The sequence below is a fragment of the Rana temporaria genome, chromosome 1, assembly GCF_905171775.1.
Source record: "Rana temporaria chromosome 1, aRanTem1.1, whole genome shotgun sequence".
Taxonomy (NCBI): domain Eukaryota; kingdom Metazoa; phylum Chordata; class Amphibia; order Anura; family Ranidae; genus Rana; species Rana temporaria.
The window spans coordinates 357,587,511-357,610,314 of NC_053489.1; the positions used below are offsets into that span (position 1 = coordinate 357,587,511).

Here is a 22,804-nt window from a genome sequence, read left to right on the forward strand (position 1 = left end):
TGCCAGTTTTCTCCTTTGAATATGTTCAGCTGACAGGGCTAGAACGTAATGTTTCATACATGGCAAATGGGCATCTCTTAGAGATACAAGATATCTGGGTTCCATCTTGATAATTGATGCGAGCCACTGCCGTAGCATTGTCTGACTGAATCTTGGTCAGAAGACCTAGCACTTGAAGGCATAACAAAACCATATAGTCTCAGAATGCTGATCAGGAGTAAAGCTTCCTCTGACGGCCAAGATGTTTGCCCTAAAAGAAACCTGACATCCGTTGAAAGAACCTTAAAAAAAAAAAAAAATAACTCTACAAGACAGTATCCAGAAGAAGGCCCAGATACTCCAAGCAATGAGATGATTTTAGAGCAGACTTCTGAAGGTTCAAGAGCCATTCAAATTGCTACAAAACAAATAACTGTTGAATGTTAACTCAAAGTGCCTGCAATGACGATTCTTTGAGTAAAAATGAGTCCAGGTATACCCCTATTTGAATTCCTTTTAGCTGAAACAGAGCAAACACAGGGCTAGGTGAAAACCAAAGATGCAGTAGAGAGATCACAGGGAAGGGCAATTAACTTGTCGTTTTTGCCCAAAGTAAAAAACAGACGGAAGCCAATTCATCTTTGCTGGTGACAAGAGGCATTTCTCATTAAAGGGCATTTGCAAGTAGTGTTCCTTGTCTTAATGTTAAACAGACTAACATTTTAGTAAATGGGTTCTCCAGATGTGTATACATAGGAGGACCCTGTCTGGATATTAGACCTATCCACTAAAATGGAAAATTAGGAATGAGCTTCAGCTGTCACACAGGTGTCAAACTGACGGCCCTCAGCTGTTACAGAACTACAAGTCTCATGAGGCATTGCAAGGCTGACAGTTACAAGTATGACTCCCACAGATGGATGCATGATGGGACTTGTAGTTCCACAACAGCTGAAGGGCCGCCAGTTTGACACCCCTGGTTTAGACATTCTGGGCCAGATTGAGGTACATCTGCGTCGGCGTAACGTATTACATTTACGTTACACCGCCTCAAGTTTTCCGCGCAAGTGCTTGATTCACAAAGCACTTGCCTGTAAACTTGCGGCGGCGTAGTGTAAAGCCGTCCGGCGCAAGCCCGCCTAATTCAAATGGGGCGTGTATCATTTAAATTAGGCGCGTTCCCGCGCCGAACGTACTGCGCATGCTCCGTTTTGAAATTTCCCGCCATGCTTTGCACGAAATGACGTCGCACCGACGTAATTTTTTGAACGGCGACGTGCGTTACGTCCTTTCCTATTCACGGACGACTTACGCAAAAAAAAAAAAAAAATTCAAATTTGACGCGGGAACGACGGCCATACTTTAACATGGCTAGTCTAAATATAAGCCATTGAAATAGCAGTCGCAACTTTTACGACGGGAAAAGCCGACTAGCGGCGACGTAAGAGAATGCGACGACCGCGCGTACCTTCGTGGATCGCCGTAAACAGCTAATTAGCATACCCGACGCGGAAAACAACGCGAACTCCACCCAGCGGGCGCCGAAGTATTGCATCCTAAGATCCGAAGGCGAACGAACCTGTACGCCTGTCGGATCTTAGCCAAATGCCGTCGTATCTTTGTTTAAGAATTCAAAATAAAGATATGACGCGGCAAATTTTAAAGTACGCCGGCGTATCAGTAGATACGCCGGCGTACTCTCACTGTGAATCTGGCCCTCTGGATTCATCCTATGTTTGGACCAAATCCCCAGGGTCTGGTAGCTGGACCTTATAACCATTACAGGCTACAGAACAGGGCTGAACCTGCAGAGAAGAATAAGTGCTCATAAAAGGCTTCAAACCTCTTAGCCACAGGATCCTTAAGACCGGAACACCCCTCACAAGGACAGTAGGAAATGACCAAATCTACCATGGAAATTGCCCATTTTTTAACCTTTTTTTTTATTCATTTTATTCTTTATACATTGTGGTCATGCGTTGAGAAAGCAAGCCCAAAAGAATGATATGCTATAGAGTTATTGTGTATTAGATGAATATACCAAGTACAATCTTACCATCTGGCGGGAGGATCAAACTGCAGGTTGGATACAGTTTCATCCAGTGGAAGTAGTATGTGAATATCACACAAGGAGGTCGTGTTCTCCATATACTCCAGGCTAAACTCTGTGGAGGTGGGACTACAGTTCCAGGATGATGCCAGGTGCAAGGGAACTGCAGACTTGCCAGGTTTAAATACCTTGCGTGGAAAGAAAATTGGGATTGGGATCAGTTGAGACAAAGATACAACATCCATACTATTATTACAGTAAGCACACCTTTATTTTAAATATACTTTACAAGTAATCCCTTGTACAGTAATAAAATATTTTATCAACACCGGGCGGTGCTGGTAAAAGTGTTCATTCATTACTGAAGAATAGTAAAACCCTGATAGCTCACCAAAAAGTGAGCAAGCTCACCCCTCCCCCATAAATATTAAAAACAAAAACGGTAAAAAATAAAATTTTCCTACATAACATACTACAGCGTATTCCCCAGCAAGGCTGTGGTTACTCGCACAGGGATGCAAAGGTTTTTCCGTGCATACCTGGCATTTGGGATGTAGCAATGGCACAAACACATCAATGTGGGTCAGGGGGGAATGACCCCGAGCTCACATTGTCTGTGTTCGGGGTCGTACACCCACACTGATGTCAGAATGGGAGCAGCGGCTGTGCCTCTGCAGTTGCTGCATCCCAACTGACCTCAATAGGACTGCCTACACGGGACACTTGTGCATTCCCAGGAGGGTAAACACAGCCCTCCACAGGCATACACTTTAGTACGCCCCATGTGAACGAGGCCTTAGCAAGGAAATTTAGTAGGGATTTTGTAAGTTATGTTGTGTGCGCCAATATAGGTTTTAGTGTATTTGCAGTAAAAATAGCGATATGATGAATTATTGTGCAACTATTGCTGGGCCTAAATAAATCTGTAGCACTTTTTTTTTTCTCTACAGGTCATGTGCTTTCTGAAAATGTAAGGTTTGTTTTTTTTTTTACAAACTCTGAAAGCTGTAACTGAAAAATTATAATCTCTAGATTATTTGAGAAATTTGGATATTTACAGTTTGGCATATGTTCGATTTTTACCATTTCGCAAAAAAGCAATGGAAACGGTCTGGCCACACAAGTTTAAATGTGGCGTGCAGGGCAATTTCCCTCTTAAAATCCACTTTAATTTCCCCATGCCTCAAGGCATTTCACCCAAATTTCTGAAAAATGAAAACTCCTTAAGTGTTTGTAAACCTCAAGAAACTTGAACAGGACTTATCCTGTCCTTCTATACTGTGTACTTGTCTCTATCCAAAAGCTCAGAGTGTGCTTAAAGGGGTTGTAAAGGTTCATTTTTTTATTTTCCAAATAGGTTACTTTAACCACTTAAGGACCTCCTCCTGCACATATACGTCGGTAAAATGGCACGGCTGGGCACAAGCACGTACCTGTACGTCTTCTTTAAGTGCCCAGCCATTGGTCGCGGGCGCGCGCCAGCGACCCGGTCCGAAGCTCCGTGACCGCGGCCCCCGATCGCTGCCGGAGTCCCACGATTGGTCCCCTGAGCTGAAGAACAGGGAGAGGCAAGGATGGACTGGCAATTGGGACTACAGGGAGTTTCCCGGTGGGCCGATGGCTCAGTGGGCCGGCTTCAGTGACAGCGGAACGCCGCCCCCCTCCGCTTCTCTGTCTCTCCCTTCCCGCAGCGCTCACCTCCTCTCCCTCCCCGCAGCGCTCACCTCCTCTACCTCCATGCAGCGCTCACCTAGGGGGAACAGAGAAGCAGGGGAAGGACCAGAGGAGCAGGGGGAATGACAGAGGAGCATGGGGGAGGGGACAGACAGCCGACTCAACAGCTATGGTCTGGGAGTTTCTCACTTCTACCTAATCTTGTTCCATAAGGGGGGGCACCAAACTGATCCTTTTCCCCAGGGGAAATAATGTCTAGCTTCCCCACTGGTACTGCCTATAAAAGTACCAGTACCAGACGTTCTACTCTAATAAAGTAGAACGGCTAGTGGCTAGTGAAGGGGGAGAGGGGGCTTGGGTGGCCGGGGGGGGTGCAGGAGTTGTCCGGCCGCCATGGGAGAGACCTGTCAAAGTGGGCCAGTCTGGATGAAGTCCAGGGCCAAATTTTTGTCCCAGTCCAGCCCTGGGGAGAGGTGTGTGTAAACACAGCTTCCCCGTTCTTCACTGTGGTGCCGTCATTGATCGTCTGTTCCCTGATATAGGGAAAGACGATCAATGACGTCACACGTCCAGCCCCGCCCCCCTACAGTTAGAAAAACACATATGAGGTCACACTTAACCCCACCAGCGGCCACTAGTGGTTAACTCCCAAACTGCAATTGTCATTTTCACAGTAAACAATGCATTTTTATAGCATTTTTTGCTGTGAAAATGACAATGGTCCCAAAAATGTGTCAAAATTGTCCGATCTGTCCGCCATAATGTCGCAGTCATGGAAAAAAACGCTGATCGCCACCATTAGTAGTAAAAATTTTTTTTTATAAAAATGCAATAAAACTATCCCCTATTTTGCAAACGCTCTAAACTTTGCGCAAACCAATCGATAAACGCTTATTGCGATTATTTTTTTATACCAAAAATAGGTAGAAGAATACGTATCGGCCTAAACTGAGAAAAAAAACGTTTTTTTATATATTTTTGGGGGATATTTATTATAGCAAAAAGTAAAAATTTTTTAATTTTTTTCAAAATTGACGCTCTATTTTTGTTTATAGCGCAAAAAATAAAAACGGCAGAGGTGATCAAATACCACCAAAAGAAAGCTCTATTTGTGGGAAAAAAAGGACACCAATTTTGTTTGGGAGCTACATCGCACGACCGCTGGTGAAGTGTAAGGAGGCGGGGGGTGTCCCTTCCCATCAATCAGGCTCAGACCTTTTCCCCCCTAGCTGTACAGTATAAGAATTGCGATCCCCACCTGTTGATGCTTTGTGCTGTTGATGAATTTTACGTAAATTCTGTGTGTGCTAGGAGGCTGTACAATACAGATGGCTGCAGATAAACAAGTCAAACTTATGTAGGGTGATTTTTATCTCTGTGTACCACCTGAGGCCACTTACTGGTTATATGAAAGGGTTTTCAATTTAATTTTGCTTATTCCTATTAATCTCCCAAACCAGAAAAAAAAAGCTCAACAGTATTCAAAAACAGGCCATTAAACACAGAAGTTCTGTTTTATATTGCCTATAAGAGAAAACCTAAAAAAAAAAAAGTTTATTAATAAAGAAACCAGCCCTAAGAGCTGCCCAAGGTCACTGAACAAGAGGAATGACGCACCTGATATTTAAGCAGAACGACATTGTAGTAAGGAGCAGTATGCTGTTCAGCCAGATTTTGTAAGTGGCATGTTAACCTTGGCATGTTTAACCAGAAGTCCTTGCAGCTGTGGTCACTTTGAGATAAGTCACTATGGAAAACAGGATGGTTCACAGTTACAGTGAAGGCTGAAAAACAACTGCAGAAATAAAATGTATGGTAGACTTGATCACTATTATCTTACCTATACAAAAGGTCGGAATTGGGAATAAAATGCTCAACATCTGAGGTATGGACTAAGCGAAAACTTAGAACAGGAGGAGGTGTTGATCCTCCAAATACACGAAGTATACCTCCTGGAAAGGACATTGTAAGTTCTCCAGAGATGCGCATTCCTGACCTGGAACAGAGTACAGTATTTATCACAGCAAGAATAAAATGCTAATTTCTGTATTACTAGTTAACACCTAGTTAATTCTTGTTTTTATGACATGGATCTCACATTTGCCATTGCTGGCGTCTAGCTGTTTTAAGGGATGCTATATTGCTGTTTTTCATTTATAGAAAGGATTTGGCAGGAAAGCTGCAGCACAATTTCAGTTACACGTCTGTTGGACCTACTTTAAAAAAAATATAGGAACAAACAGGAAAGTTTTGGCCGTAGTAACCAATTAAGACCCTGGGCTTCCCGATTGATCACCAAAAGGCATGTTTTTTCTAGATACGAGTATATTTAACTAGGCCTCACTGATTTGCAAGTACACTTTAACCGCATTCTACTATTGATTACAAGATACAGAACAGTAAGGAGTCTCTTTCAACTGTGTGCCAGCAAACACAGCCCTGCAAACTTACTCTATTGAAACTGCCAGTCTGTAACTGTGCAGTGCACAAAGTCCCAAGTCTTAACTCTGCCCATCTGAAAATAATAAGGTGAGGCATGTATAATAATATTCATTATCAATTATAATTATGCATGCCAGTCTAATTGAACCCATCTCTACATTGGAACACTCAAATCAGTTCCCCTGCTGTCTACTGTAAGCATGACTGGCTAGATACATGCTTCGTAGAAGCCCTGTTCAGTCTGACTAAAGAGATTACTGTAAAGCCCTTGGCACACGGGCGGACTCGGGCTGCGATCCGCTTGCTCAGTGGGGGATCTGTCCGCCAATCCCTTACCTACCTGCTTCTACGATCCTTTAATACCACTATAGTGATTGTCTCTTGTATGCAATCATATGTTGGCAACACTGGTAAAAATTACCCATTCCAAATATAAGCATTATTCACGATAAATATAAATCTCTCTCAGATAAGTTTAAGAACAATGCAAAATAAAAGGCTGGATCTAGACTCACCCTTCCAATTCATCATCTTCAAACACAGCATGCACATATTCTGTAAAGGCAGCAGCTACAGGAAGAGATTCCTGAGAGCCCAATATGACAGGACTAGGTCCACGAGAAATCCCTAGAATAGAGCAAGGTATATCAGTCTTCATAGACTAGAAAATGCAAGAGGCTCACCAAAGAAAGTACACAAAAAAGAAGGGAACATTTTTTTTATTGTTATTGTGACCTGCTGGCTAGAAACCACAAAACAGTAATATATTGCCTGTTCCACATTTTAACACTCCTGATGCCGATCGAAATGTATATGATCTGTTTAAAACTAAGGCAGTTGCAATCTCATATGTAGTAACCCAAGGTTTCAACTAAATCTATTTGCAAAAACCTTAAAAGCAGGTATATTATTGTTAAAGGAGTTGTAAAGGAAAAAAAAAAAATCCTAAAATTATTGTCTGCAAGGTAGACAGACAGAATAGTGTAATGATTCTGTTAAAAAACGAGTAAATACCTATTAAATTCCTTCATCTATATCACCTCCGGCATTCTAGTTTCTGTTCTCTCATTCACTTCCTGGTTTTCGGCTCTCGTTCATGTAAGAACTAAATTTCCCAGTATGCATTGTGGCACGCCCAGTAATTCACACCTCCTTGAAGTCTCTAACACGTAGAGAGCGTCCTGCCGCACAGATGTAGTTCCCAGGAGGGGGCGAGCACGTCACTGACCACCCCAGTAAAGCCTCCCATCACGGTGGTGAGTAACAATCAGAAAAGCAGGAAGTGAACAAAACAGAGAAGAAATAGAGCAACTTCTGAGCAAAAACGAACAATGAGGAAGTGAAAAGAGGAATGTCTGCAGTTAAAGGATGCTTTTTATGAAAAAAAAATGTTTCCTTTACAACCCCTTTAAAGGCTCAATGGCTGGGAAATACATCACGCATTGTCACCATGTCTTTAGATTTCTTTAGAAGGTTCTTTCTTACCCTTCTGAGACCTCACTCACCCCACATGATCACTAAGCCCTGGTTCACACTGGGTACGATTTGGAATGCGATTTGACATGTCAAATCGCATCTCAAATCGGCGGCAATTGTCGGCAATGGCACTGTCCTAATCAGTGCGACGCCGCATCTGCGATTTCAAAAAGTAGTTCCTGTACTACTTTTTGCGATTTCGGGCCGCGATTTACATTAAATTGCGGCCGAAATCGCGGCCGCGAAATCGCGGTAAAATCGCGCATTTTACCGCGATTTTGAATTCGCAGCAGTGTGAACCTAGGCTAAAGGAGACTTTCTAGTACAGGACAGGATTACTCCCCATGCTTCCTCTAATTCTTTACACAAAACATTCACAACATTCTGTGTGTAACCATGTGCAGGAAAGGCAGCCGACAACAGAAGCCCCATAGTAACTATGTCACACTTACTTCTCAGCCATTGTCAGTTGTCTCCTGCACACAGCAATCCGCTGCTGGAGCCCATACCAGATCGACTTCAGAAAAGTTATTACAGCGATTTTACAGGGTTAGATAGATTACTTTAGAATGTGTTTGCGAGTAGATTTAAGACAGGTTCACATACCGTATGTGCAGCTGTGCTTTGCAGTCCAGGATCTGGTGCGTTTTTGTTCACTGGTTCAGGTGCAATTCAGGTGCAAATTTGTGCCTGAATTCACATCTGAGCCAGACCCCAAAAAATGCACAGGACATGTATTGAAACTTGTGTGAAGCGTCTCCGTATCATGCGTATTGGATGCGGTTTAACACGCATTACATTTTTATATGTGAACCCAGCCTCAGTTATATTTTGGCTGAACTTCTACTTTAGGGTAATCTGCAAGATCTTTAAAAGGATAAGTTCACCTTCTCAAAAAATAAATAAATGCACATCTTTGTGCAAAAAACAATGTGCATTCATTTTTTTTTTTACTAGGAGCCTGTAAAGCATTGAACCCGCTATCAGCAGATTGTGGGTGCAATGCAGGGCTCTTGCAGACTGTCTGTGTGAGCTGTCTGCTCATACCACATATGCATAGGCAGTTACTCAGCGACAGGAAGACTCAATGAACCAACTAGAGTGCACAACAGCACCCTGGTAGAGAGAACCTCAAGTCGACAGCCGCAAAGGTTGGTACTTGTCGTTTCCATTTTACAGAACTCTGTGTATAATGACACGGCTGGGTAGGATGAGCCCCACACGGCCACATCTTTTTTTTTTTTTTTTTATTGTGACAGCAGGAGTGGGGAGAAGATCTCCAGCCTGCTGCCACAATAGGGACTCCAGGGTGGGGGGGTTAGGGATGGGCAGCTGCAGCAGTAACAATACTAAATATGGGTGTAACATTTTTTAAAAGGTGATCTTATCCTTTAAAATTTTGTATCACATACGCCTCTCTTTCTCCCCAAATGGTACATCCCACTTTCTACCTTAAGCAGCCCAACAATGTGAAACTCTAAATATTGCCTGTACAAAAGAGAAAGCATGATTATCCCTCAAATCTCTTACAAAATACTACAGCTCTGGGCCACCAGACTATTACTATATACTTCAATATATGGCAATACCCTCCCACATAGTTATCAATAATTATCATGCTATTCCAGCCATTAAGAATGATCTCAAACTATTTTTGTAAAACATTTTACAATAGACTAGTCCCCATTATAGCTACAATAATTTTTCCACATCAAGCAGGGTTTATATCCATCAGAATAGATTTAACATTCAATATCCATAAATACTTAGCAAGCTGCCAATCTATACCGAAAAAATACTGCAAAAGATTCCTTATGTGAATTCACTAAGCTTTTGTGACATGGCCATGCCTTACCACTCATTCCAGGCTGTAATCTCAGACTTTCAGGGCTGCTCTATGTCCTTATTACTCTTTAATCTAGCCGTGGAGACCTTGGCGAACACCATCAGAAACAATTTTAATATCAAGGCAATATTTGCAGGGTCCGAAAGCATGCATGTATGCCAATCAGGGACATGCAGTCAGAGGAGGCAGGGCCTCCTCTGCCATGAACATTAAAAAAATAAAAATCAAGCTACGAGGGTTGTAGCTCAGCGACCTGGGGTCACAGAGACCTCAAATGGGGGGTATGTAAACTAAGTTCTACCCCACCACTGGTAAAAATGTGGGGCTCCTACAACCTATGGTTCCAGAGATGCAGAGCTCCTTGAGCAGCCTGTCAGAGGCTAAGTACAGAGCGGCCACTTTAAATACAAACTGCCACACTCTGTTTGCAGCAGACTGAGGTTGAGCTCACAGTGCCTCTCACTTCTCGCCAGAAGCACGGAGCTCAATAAATAGCTTGGAGTCTTGGTCCCATTGGTCCCAGCTGTGCAATAAAAATTCTGCAGTGGAGGCTCGACTCACATTGCAGTGTCATAGACAACCGGGTGTGTCCAAAAGACACTCTCTTCCAGTCCAGCCCTCTTATCTACAAGGAAAAAACACATGTGTTTATGGGTATAAGATTTACCCACAATCCAATCCATTTCTCACACAGTTAAAAGGGAGAAACTGATTCTGCTGATTTTTTTTTTATATTCAAGCTAAATCATATACCGTATTTATCGCGGTATAACGCGCTCCCGCGTATACCGCGCACCCCCAAAGTGACCCCCAATCCTGTGGAAAAAAAGTTATTTTTGTACTTACAGTTTTGGTGTCTTGCTCGGCGTCCATCGGCGGCCTCGTCGGGTCCAGCGTCCTTCTGCGGCTTCGGGTGTCCTCTTCGGCGGGTCCGGCGTCCTTCTGCGGCTTCGGGTGTCCTTCTGCGGCGGGTCCGGTGTCCTCTTCGGCGGGTCCGGCGTCCTCTTCGGCGGGTCCGGCGTCCTCTTCGTGGGTCCGGCGTCCTCTTCGTGGGTCCGGCGTCCTCCCCGATCATTTCCCGCGCCGAGTTTTGAATACTGCGCCAGCATATACCGAGCGCAGTACACTCGGGCAGGCTCGGCAACTGTCACGCTCAAGTCCTGTACGTCCAGGACGTGACCGCGGAAGAAGCCGAGACTGGCCGACTATACCCGAGCGTACTGCGCTCGGTATATGTCGGCGCAGTATTCAAAACTCGGCGCGGGAAAGCGGGTATCAGCGTATATATCGTGCACCCACGATTTTGCCCGGATTTTCAGGGCAAAAAAGTGCGCGATATACGCCGATAAATACGGTATTTATATGCTATATGTTATAACATAACTTATTATTTATCTATTTACTGTGAAATTACTGGTTGGAAGTTATAACTTCAAACTTCAGTCATTTGTACGTTAAGCCACCTGCTTAAAGGGGCTGTAAAGACAAAAATATTTTCCTCTTAAATTAAAGTCTGACAGTAGCTGATAAAGTAAAAAGTAATGTTTTGCATTATAACTAGTTTGATACCTGTTGAGATCGAACTGTTTTATTCACCTCCAGCACTCCTGAATCGTTATTCTCACTGACTTCCTGGTTTGCGGTGCGCATTCATTCTTGCTACATCACGGCCTAATGGGAACTACAGTTCCCATTAGGCTTAGCCTCCATGCCTGTGAGGGATAAGAGAGCATCTTCACGCAGGGCTGTAGTCATAGGGAGGGGGTGAGCACATTCTGCTTTCCACCATGCAAAACGGCTCAGATGCTGGTGGAAAGCAAGAAGGAGAGAGAGGAAATGGCATTTTCAAACCTAGATTACTGTATTTTGGAGGTCAAAAGGAAAAAACGAGGTAAGTGATATTTAAATGCTCTAGCTTACAGCAATCAATTGATCTAATAAACAACGAACCTTTAGTGTTCCTTTAAAGCGGTGGTTCACCCTGCAGAACAACTTTTTAGCATAAAATTAGGCATAGTAGCGCGAGCTACAGTATGCCTGTCTTAATTTTGTTATCCCCGTACTCGCTGTGTAATCGTACATAGAAGATTCCGACTGCCCGCGGGGAATGGGCGTTCCTTTCAAGAGGGAGGGTGATTGACGGCCGGCTCTGGCACGTCACGCTCCCCGAAGACAGCCAGAGTAGGTCTCGGCTCTTCACGGCGCCTGCGCACAGACTATGCGCAGGCGCCGTGAAGAGCCAAGCCTATTTCGGCTATTTCCGGAGAAACGTGACGCGCCAGAGCCGGCCGTCAATCACCTTCCGTCTGGATTGGAACACCCATTCCCAGTGGGCAGTCGGAATCTTCTATGTATGATTACACAGTGAGTACGGGGATAAAAAAATTAAGACAGGCATACTGTAGCTCGCGCTACTATGCCTAATTTTATGCTAGAAGAAAAAAATATATATTTTTTTTTTTTTATAGGGTGAACCCCCGCTTTAAGTCCATTTTTTCAAAAATATAGTAAATTACCTTAAAAACAATATATAATAATTATGTGTACATTACTTACGGTAATTAACCCCTTGCCACCCAGGCCAATTCTGACACTTCACTCCTACATGTAAAAATCATAATTTTTTTTTGCTATAAAATTTGTCAGAACCCCCAAATATTATATATATTGTTTTAACAGGCACCCTAGGGAATAAAATGGTGGTCGTTGCAACTTTTAATGTCACATGGTATTTGAACAGCAATCCTTTTTTAAACAATTTATTGGGGGGGGGGGGGGGGGGGGATTAAAAAAAAAAAAACACTAACGTTAGCCCGTTTTTTTTGTTTAATGTGAAAGATGATGTTACACTGAGAAAATATATACCTAACATGTCACATTTTAAAATTGGGCACACTTGTGGAATGGTGCCAAACTTCAGTACTACTTAGTCTCCATAGGTGATGCTTTAAAATCTTTTACAGGTTACATGTTTAGAGTTACAGAGGAGGTCTAGTGCTAGAATTATCGATCTCACTCTAACAATCACGATGTATGCAACCAGTGTGTATCTGGCTCTGATACTAGCCAATGCCTTACCAGCCACTGACCTCACCACATGTCCCAGATGCTAATGATATGCTCATGTTTTATATGCCAACTGGCTACTTTTCTCCCCAATCTGTCAACTATATTCAAAGCCTTTGGTGTAGCCCAGGGGTATTGAATTAAAATTCACGGAGGTCCGATTAGTAACATTTTCTTCCAGCCGAGGTCCGAATCGCAGTTTTGTGCAATTACTTTGATTCTTTACATCACAGCCCAGGGGTGCAGGCGCGACACACAATTCGTTTGAATGGGTTGCTGTGCCTGAGTTTTCTGCTGGGAAAAGGTCCTGGCATCTTTTTAAAAATGCAGCCGCATGGAATCTGCATGATGCGTTTGTACCATGCAATTTACATGTGCGGGAATTTGCACCTTGCATTTAAGAGTCAATGGTACCCCTACACGTTTTCTGTGCAGCACCTCATTTTGTGCGCAGCTGCTTGTCCCCTTCACATCTTTCCCACCACAGCCCTGCCCCCCTTCACATATCCCCCCACACAGTATTACCCCCCTTCACATATCCCCCCACACAGTATTGTCCCCCTTCACATATCCCCCCACACAGTATTGCCCCCCTTCACATATCCCCCCACACAGTATTGCCCCTCTTCACATATCCCCCCACACAGTATTACCCCCTTCACATATCCCCCCACACAGTATTACCCCCCTTCACATATCCCCCCACACAGTATTACCCCCCTTCACAAACCCCCCCACACAGTATTACCCCCCTTCACATATCCCCCCACACAGTATTACCCCCTTCACATATCCCCCCACACAGTATTACCCCCCTTCACATATCCCCCCACACAGTATTATCCCCCTTCACATATCCCACCACACAGTATTACCCCCCTTCACATATCCCCCCCCTTTACATATCCCCCCACACAGTATTACCTCCTTCACATATCCCCCCACACAGTATTACCCGACTTCACATATCCCCCCACACAGTATTACCCCCTTCACATATCACCCCACACAGTAATGCCCCCCTTCACATATCCCCCACACAGTATTGCCCCCTTTAACATATCACCCCACACAGTAATGCCCCCCTTCACATATCCCCCCACACAGTATTGCCCCCTTTAACATATCACCCCACACAGTAATGCCCCCCCTTCACATATCCCCCCCACACAGTATTGCCCTATCACACATCCCCCCACACACAGAACTGCCCCCCCCACACACAGAACTGCCCCCTACACACACACACACAGCACTGCCCCCCCCCACACACAGCACTGCCCCCCCCCCACACACAGCACTGCCCCCCCACACACACAGCACTGCCCCCCCACACACACAGCACTGCCCCCCCACACACACAGCACTGCCCCCCCACACACACAGCACTGCCCCCCCACACACAGCACTGCCCCCCACACACACAGCACTGCCCCCCACACACACAGCACTGCCCCCCACACACAGCACTGTCCCCCACACCCCATCCATCACATTTCCATATATTTTCCTCCCTTCCCTCTCCACTCCTACCTTTCACAGAGCGGAGAGCAGGAGGCGGGACAATCGTGAACTGAAGGCACAGCAGCACTGGGAGGGGCACGGGAGCTGCCGGGTTGAATTTTCAGTGAACTGGTGATTGGCTGCTAGGACCGCCTCCTAGCAGCCAATCATATCCTGATTAACGTGACAGGCAGCTACCTCTCTGGTCTCGCCCCCAGTCCAGAATTGTCCCGCCTCCCGCCGTCCGCTCCTCTGCTAATGATAGCGCACTCGGCTGGGACAAAAGCGCCAACTAAATGGCGCGATCGCCGCGGTCCGTGAAGAGCAGCAGCTCGGGCCGGACTTGGACCGCTATTTAGTGATGCCCGGTGTAGCCTATGGCTTGAATATAATTTCCCCAATTCTACCAGCATCTCTATTAACATCCCACCTGCAAGTTACTGAAAGCCAATTTCATGTGATCCCCTAGTAAAATGCCATATCTAGGAATTATCTTAACCACTTCTTTTTCGCTCTATGACAATAACTGCATTCCTTTAAAGTGGAACTCTGGTCAAACAATTAAGTCCTGCTAGATCACTTCTGGCAGGCCCTTTTTGCAGGTATAGCTGTAAAACATTAAAAATAAGTGCTTGCACTGTTTAAAATCCAGTAATACAAAGTCTCAACCTGCTCTGCACATGCTTAGTTGCTCTCCCTTTTTATTTTTTTATTAATATTTTTAGGCACTCCTGAGTTTGTAGAGGCCGATCTGCTGACAGCCTTAAAGTGGTGTTTCGTCAGATTAGGCGACCCATCAGCATTGGTAACAGGAAGTGACGTTCCGTCACCACCATCTTGCTACACCCCACACTCTTCCACAGTAACGATACAGTCAGAAGGCGGCAAGCGGACATCTTGTTACACCCACCGGAGTCTTGCATTTCACACTTATTTTTAACAGTAAATAGAGCTTATATGGTGAAAGTACAGTATTTAGAAATCCGTCAAACAGTTTACATGTTAAATTATAAAAGCAGCGGTGTTCTGTCAGATTTGCAAACCTATGAGATCAGCATACTTGCCGCTGCTTTTAAAATTCAACGTCTAAACAGTCCGTCGTATTTCTAAATACTGTATTTCACCATATAAGCTCCGTTTACTGTTAAAAATAAGTGTACTCCAGTGGGTATAACAAGATGTCCGCTTGCCGCCTTCTGACTTCATTGTTACTGTGGAGGAGTGTTGGGTGTAGAAAGATAGCGACGACTGAATGTCACTTCTGTTACAAATTCTGAAGGGTTGCCTAATCTGACGAAACAGCGGAATTAAACCCTCCTAGTCCTAGCCTTTATAGCCAAGGAAGCTGCCTCTGTTTGAACTGCAACTGCCATGGTGCTGCACATGTGATCAGTTATGACACCAACCATTTGATGGTTTGACATTTTGATTGAGGACACAATCAAATGAAACAGTTTAAATTTCCAGCATTCCAGGAATGTAACTTTATTGAAACAGGTAAATTGATGGGTTTAGATCTGCTTTATGATTTACTGATGGGGCTCTGGGCTTCAGCAAAATGGCAGCCTCCAGCAAGAAGAAACAGGAGCAACTCTGGAGCCAATTTACAGCACACACTCATTTTGGTAGCATAATTATTAATGTGGAATGTATATTCCTTGCTAAACATCATTATGTTATAGGTAAAGTTCCACTTTAATTAAAAAACCAAGATACTGTATTAAGTTCGCTATCACAGATGACCTACCCTCACACTATGTAAAACCCCCAAAAAAACTGATATGGGAACATTATATATTGCTTGTCTCAAACAGGACAGACTTAAAGGGGTTGTAAAGGTTCGATTTTTATTTTTTAAATAGGTTACTTTAAGCTAGTGCATTGTTGGTTCACTTACCTTTTCCTTCCATTCCCCTTCAAAAAAAATTTTTTCTTTGTTTTCTTTGTCTGAATTTCTCACTTCCTGTTCTTCCTCAGTAAGGTGATCAGTAAGCTGTTCTAAATGACTTTTTACCGCTCAGATGATGGTGGAAAGCTTACTGAGGAGAAACAGGAAGTGAGAAATTCAAACAAAGAAAAACAACATTTAGAAGGAAAATCGAAGGAAAAGGTAAGTGAACCAATAACTTGCTTAAAGGAACCTATTTATAAAATAAAAGACGAACCTTTACAACCCCTTTAACTTTGTCAACTAAAATGCACTTTGCAAGACAGGCTTCCCCCTATCCCTGCTAAGAAATAGTAAAAAAAAACGTTTTTCTTTTTTTCAAAATTAGACAAACATGCAAAATTCTGTCACAGCAACTTGCCCTATACACAACAGAGTCAAAGCAAAAAAAAAAAAAAAACACAACACTTTGACTCAGCACAGGCCACAGCGTGTTACACCAACAACCAGGCACAGGTTTTGTACATACATTTCACCATCAATTAGCCAAACTTTACACACCAAGTAACTGAGTTTTTTCTTGGGAACTAGCAGAACATTCTACAATATCAAAAGACCAAATATGCCAAACCATTTAAAAAAAAAAACACCTGATCAACATATCACTAACGTGGAGGTCCCAACTACAATAAAATGCCTTAAGTCAAATAACCGTACCTCTAATGGTACCTTTTTTTTTTCCCTCTTGAGTAGTTGGCAGGTTAGTATTAAACGTAAAATATATATAAAACGAAACGTAATATATTGCAGCTTACCAATCCTTCAATGCAGTGAAAGCTAAAACAAACAAAATTGTAGCGCTAAATACTATGATCATAAAATATAACAGACACTGATTGTCTGTGTGAAAACACCAAGTGACAAGTGTTTAAAATTATAAGCAGCAAAGAAAGTCCAAATAATTGTATTGATGAATAAGGAACTTGATAGGTGTGTAGCACTGCGTGAGTGATTCCAGATCAACAATGGTTCATCCTAGACATGATGTACAATTGTGAGATGCCCACCACCAATGTGAAAGAGGCTTACCAGATCAATTGAACCCTTTCAAAAATGCCTTTCTCGTCCATATATCTGTAAGTGTTTCTAACCGTTATTAAAACGTGAATCCATCTACGGTATTATGCTATGTGCCTTTCCATTTTTTTCTGCATATCTGGTTTTGGTTTTGGGAGTCATCTCCAAGTACTATATACCATCGCTTGATTGACAGCTTTGCTGCATTGCTGCACCTTGCTGGTTGGATATCCGGTCCCACGCTGTTATAACCTTCATATACATCCTCAGCTTTATTGACTCTTTGGGCGTAGGCTCATTAGGGTTCAATTGATCTGGTAAGCCTCTTTCACATTGGTGGTGGGCATCTCACAATTGTACATCTCGTCTAGGATGAACCATTGTTGATCTGGAATCACTCACCCAGTCCTACACACCAATCAAGTTCCTTATTCATCAATACAATTATTTGGACTTTCTTTGCTGCATATCATTTTAAACACTTGTCACTTGGTGTTTTCACACAGACAATCAGTGTCTGTTATATTTTATGATCATAGTATTTAGCGCTACAATTTTGTTTTTTTTTGTTTTGTTGCTTTCCTTTGCTCACTGGATTGTTTTGTAGCTGCTCACTGTTAGGATAATGCACATTTATTTTGTTTCTGAATGCAGTGAAAGCTGAATTAGTTTTACACATTATTCTTCTTCTTTCAGGCTCTTTTTTAAATGTTACCTGGTAATCCTGCCAGTAACACACTTCTTTACCCAGTGTGCCAAAGCCAATCCGATGTATCAGTGAGCAGCAATATTTGTTATCTTAGGACAGGAAATGTGAATAGAACAGCTCCCCCTCCCCCAACGTTCATAGCATAGGGGGAGGTGATCAGTAGTGTATTGAGAACTGGGCAGAGGACACACAAAACATAGATAGAACAACACACATATAATTGTATATTTAAAGTGTATCTATGGTTAAAATGTAAAATCAGATTTTTTCCCCACACTGAATTTCAATTAGGTCTAGCCTACCCATATTAACATATGATCTTGAAGTCTAAAAACATACTTTTTGAAGAATTTACTTCCTTGAACACCACACATTCACTATGCCCTGTGAATATGCACTGCTGTGTCACACATTTCACAGAGGCTGCTATCTGAATTACAGAGGTACTGAGTTTCAGGGAGAACAGTCAGTACAGAAAACACTCATCATCAATGCTTGCAGGCAGCAAGGTACCATGGGCTATCTAGCCCTTAGGAATCGAATGTAAACCAAAGGAAAGAGGAAGCAGCAAAGCATGCAGAAAGTTGTTGAAAAAAACGACCAGCAAACAGCCCTCACAACAAGGATTTGCTTGCTGTATATTGGATTGTCAAAAATAACTATAGTTTGTATTGCTATTCCAATGCTGCAGTTATACGATGTATGTGTATGCTGTGACTTTAGGTCACCTTTAACAAGTTAAATATGAAAAGTTCATCGTTAGGGTATACAGTACGTACAGTTTAAGTCAGCTTCTACCATTCCTTACCAAAATTTAAAGCTGGAGGGGAGAATAGACCTCGATCACAAGATGTAGATATAGAACCAGGATTTAAAAGGGAAGGATTGATAGGTGCTGTCTATAAAACAATAAATATTATTATTTCAATTTACAAAACATCTAGAACCCATTGCCATTAAGCAGTTCTCTATAATATGCATTTTGCTCACCAGGTTACTGCCCCTTTGCGTACAGGGGGTTGTATATGGGGCTTGAGTACGGGCAGACAGATTAATATGAGATTCTGAAGAGGTGTCCCAAGAATCTGCAATACAAAGATTTGTAAGCTTAACATTGAAAATATAAGAGGATTACCAATCACTAATAAAATATATCAAATAAGCAAAAAAAAAAGGGGGCTATTTTTACTTGCCATAAAATCCATTGCTTGGAGTCAATTGAATTTCTGATACCACACTCACAAAGAGATGTAGGGGGAGATACATAGGAGATCCCCTGCACAAAGCGTTAGAGGCCAAAGCCCTCTAAAACAGACTGGAAAGGGACTGACAATGATGATTAAGTCCCCACCATCAGCAGGATTTCAAGGACTCCTCCCCACCCTAACAGGCTAGTATCCATCGTGGGGATTCACCAAAAGATAGGAAGACTCCAGAGCCAGTCCCACCCCCCCAATGAAAACCTGGTCCTAAGTTATCAGAGAATCAGTCTGTCCAGAGACCGGATAAATTTGTCCCACAATGAAAAAAAAACGTTGTGTTACACAGTACTAGAATGAAATTGAGCAAATGGAACGGTCTCCGAAAAGGCTACCATCAGACCTTGGACACTCGGACAGTTTTTGCACTAGAGAGCTCAAATCTGAAACTAGAGTGTCTGAAGTTTTTCCTGTGGAAGAACACTCTGGCCTGAAAAATGTCTGGGACACCAGAGCCAGATCCAGTGATGGTTTCTGAAGGTTCAGGATCTATCGGAATTACTGCGGTGTCTCAAAGCTCAACGTCACATTGTCAAACCTAGCCTGTTCCAACTGTTCCCTCAACAGCAGGTCATCCATGTATGCCATAACACAGCAGACTAGTACTGGGGCCAACAACTTGATGAATATCATAGATGCAGATAATTGACCGAAGGGTAAGGTCATGAATTGGATACACAGTGTTCCCATAGTAAACAGTAGGAATTGTTGATTGATGAACCATGATGTTGCTCCAGGTCAGTCTACACTTACCTGCTACAGTCAAGTGTTTGGACAGCTCATCACTGGCATTCACTGTTACAGGAAAAATGGATAGCAGCACTGACATATTTTAAAGCAGCTTCTTTACTGATTGAAAAAAAATTGCACAGGAGTTGAGAAGTAACTAACATGTTTCACGAACACAAGTGCTTAGTTAGAGAATACCTCCTTCATTCCCTACCACAAAATGTAACATCGTTAAACACCACCTTCTCAGCAAAGGGCTGTCATTAATCAAGAAATGCAATCTCTCCATGCAAGCAACAGGAACAACAAAACCTTTCCACTTCTTAAAAACATACCAATAAATGGATTAAATTCTGTTTTATAAGAGCCTATACAATTTAACATGAGCGCAAACAATCTTGCCGCAATTCTCCTCCCCCCCCCCCCCCAGTACAGTAGTATGAATTATGGAATTGCTAATGTGCTGGAAAAACAGGGACATGTACTGTAGGTAGCCAGAAAGTCTCCCTGGGGAAGACCAGGAATAAACAGATTAAGGCCAGGTTCACACTAGTGCCATGCGAGAACCCTGCAAATCCACTGCAAGTTTCCGCATCGCACCCGACTTGCATGGCAGTTCACACTGCCATATATGAACTGCTGGGGAATATCATACAACATTAATGACACCCCCATTTCAGTTTGCATATCGCACTGCGAACTGACAGTTCAGATATGAATTGGATCGCATAGGTGTGAACACCCATGCGATCCAATTCTGGTGCAGACCAAAAAAAGGGTCCTGTGCGCGTTTGGTCCGAATGTGATATCAGCAATACTATCTGTATGGCTGAATTCGCATTGCACGGACGTCAGACATCGCATGTGATTTGCACTGCAATTTTAGGCTTTAAATTAAGACATTTCTTTTTAAGAATGAGGCGAGACCCCTTTTGGGCTTAGGATCTGTAAACAGATTGGAGCAAAGCCCCTGGAATGGATCTGCCATAGGAACTGGGGCAATGACACCTTGATCCAGAAGATCCGATAGGGTTCACTGGAGATCTGCCAATTTGTGTGGCATCACAGGAAGGTTGGGGGTAATAAAATGAGGAGGCGGCAGGGAGCAAATCTCCAGTTTGTAGCTCTCAGATAACCCCCTTCTGCATGAAAGTGCCTAAGATGCACACTGTTCAAGCATCTGTAAAGGTTAACAAATGTCTCTGTACTCTGAAAAGTAGGGCTGAGCCATCATGAAAAAGGAGGCCGTTCTGAGGCGCAGGGGTCTAAAAGTGGGGGTCTAAAAGTGGAGGTCTGTTCCTTAGGCTTCCTCTGTGGAAGAAGGGTACTCCTGCCACCTGTAGCATCCTTGATGATGTCAAAAGCCAGTTCAAAGAAATGCGGTCTCTCTAAGACCACGTGAATCAAGTGCTTTTTACGCAAGGGTTTAGCAGTCTAGCACTTTAGCCAAAGTGCCCTATGTGCATGCACTTACATAAGACCATGTAAAGAATAAGCATTGAGGTTTCCACCAAGCCACGACCGCTGAAATTTAACACTACAGCTATCCTCTCCAAGCATTTTATAAGCGATGGGTGAAACACAGCAACAGTTGGATGATCTCTTTTATGGGATTTTGACCAGTTTGTTAGTAAGGTCATGGCCAAAAACGAACGAATGGCAGGACCTACCAGTTAAAACAGCTCTCCAGAAAGGGCTTCCAAATCCTTAAAGTGGAGGTTCCCTTAAAAATAAACTTTTAACATTGCATTTATGAGATTAATGACAATTAGAATCGGCTGTTTTTTTAAAAAAAATACGTCCGTACATACAGTTTCCTACTGTATATGTGTTCTCACCGCCGCTTCCGGGTATGATGGGCGGGGCTGGGCATTCCTAATTGATTGACAGGCATCCGACCGACGCATACATCGCGTCACGAGATGCCGAAAGAAGCCGAACGTCGGTGCCGCTCTATACGGCGCCGGCGCACCGACGTTCGGCTTCTTTCGGCATCTCGTGACGCGCTGTATGCGTCGGTCGGATGCCTGTCAATCAATTAGGAACGCCCAGCCCCGACCATCATACCCGGAAGCGGCGGTGAGAACACATATAGGAAACGGTATGTACGGACGTATTTTTTAAAAAAAAACAGCCGATTCTAATTGTCATTAATCTCATAAATGCAATGTTAAAAGTTTATTTTTAGGGGAACCTCCACTTTAATGGCGGAGTCTTAAAAGTGATTGTAAACCCAGGTGCTGCACCTCAAAATAAGTGGATGCAGCATTGATCTGATGTTGCATGTGTCCCTTACTGGATAAAAGGAATAATTGCGCTAAACCCAGATGTGCACTTGTGTTTAAACTTGTGACCAAGTGCATGTGCTAAACCACTGTATTTATATTTGATATATAAATAATTCAATGGAGTCAGGGGGCCATGATTGCCTCTCTGCTAGCAATAATGTATATGAACCCAGTGATCAGTAACATAAATGATTATAAACCATAACTACAATGATTGTTAAAAGAAAAATAACAAAACATATAGTGATATAAAGTCCATAGAGTCCAAAAATAAAATTTAGAAAGTAAGTGGTAAGTCCATATGGCAAATGAAGACACCCGTGAAGATTCCAGGAATGTTGTAATTAAGCACCAAACATGCAGCTGCTTACCAGAAATCAGGGTCCTGCCGGACCACTATCAACATATCTCTCAACCAAAGATTTTTAAGGCAGTAGTGAGTCCTCCACTTGCACTAGAACCAATCCGTACTCAACGATGGATATAGAAGACAACAAGACAGAGCTCCACATGGCATAAAATCCGGGTGATTTATTTAAAAACAGCAGTAAACATATGTACATACAACTCACAATTTAGTTGATAAAACCAGCAATTGGCCTGTAACGCCGGCCGGACGTATCAGGAACAAAGAGCCACTCGTTGGAGTAATGAAGGGGATGGCGTCCACACGTCACTCACTCCACCCGACGCGTTTCGTGACAAGATCACTTCTTGTCACGAAACGCGTCGGGTGGAGTGAGTGACGTGTGGACGCCATCCCCTTCATTTCTCCAACGAGTGGCTCTTTGTTCCTGATACGTCCGGCCGGCGTTACA

The 22,804-nt window shown here is 43.2% G+C and overlaps 1 protein-coding gene across 12 annotated transcripts in view; it reads right to left on the reverse strand.

The window, feature by feature from the left end:
- FCHO1 (FCH and mu domain containing endocytic adaptor 1) overlaps positions 1 to 22,804 on the reverse strand; it is a 294,097-nt gene that overhangs the window by 24,070 nt on the left and 247,223 nt on the right. For all 12 annotated transcript variants that reach the window (XM_040321486.1, XM_040321453.1, XM_040321473.1 and 9 more), the window contains 6 exons: positions 18,701 to 18,795; positions 18,519 to 18,609; positions 6,661 to 6,772; positions 5,544 to 5,699; positions 5,321 to 5,450; positions 2,036 to 2,217 (listed from right to left, as the gene is read on the reverse strand). In XM_040321486.1, coding sequence (XP_040177420.1) covers positions 2,036 to 2,217; positions 5,321 to 5,450; positions 5,544 to 5,699; positions 6,661 to 6,772; positions 18,519 to 18,609; positions 18,701 to 18,795 — 766 coding nt within the window. The remainder of the gene's footprint in view (positions 1 to 2,035; positions 2,218 to 5,320; positions 5,451 to 5,543; positions 5,700 to 6,660; positions 6,773 to 18,518; positions 18,610 to 18,700; positions 18,796 to 22,804) is intronic.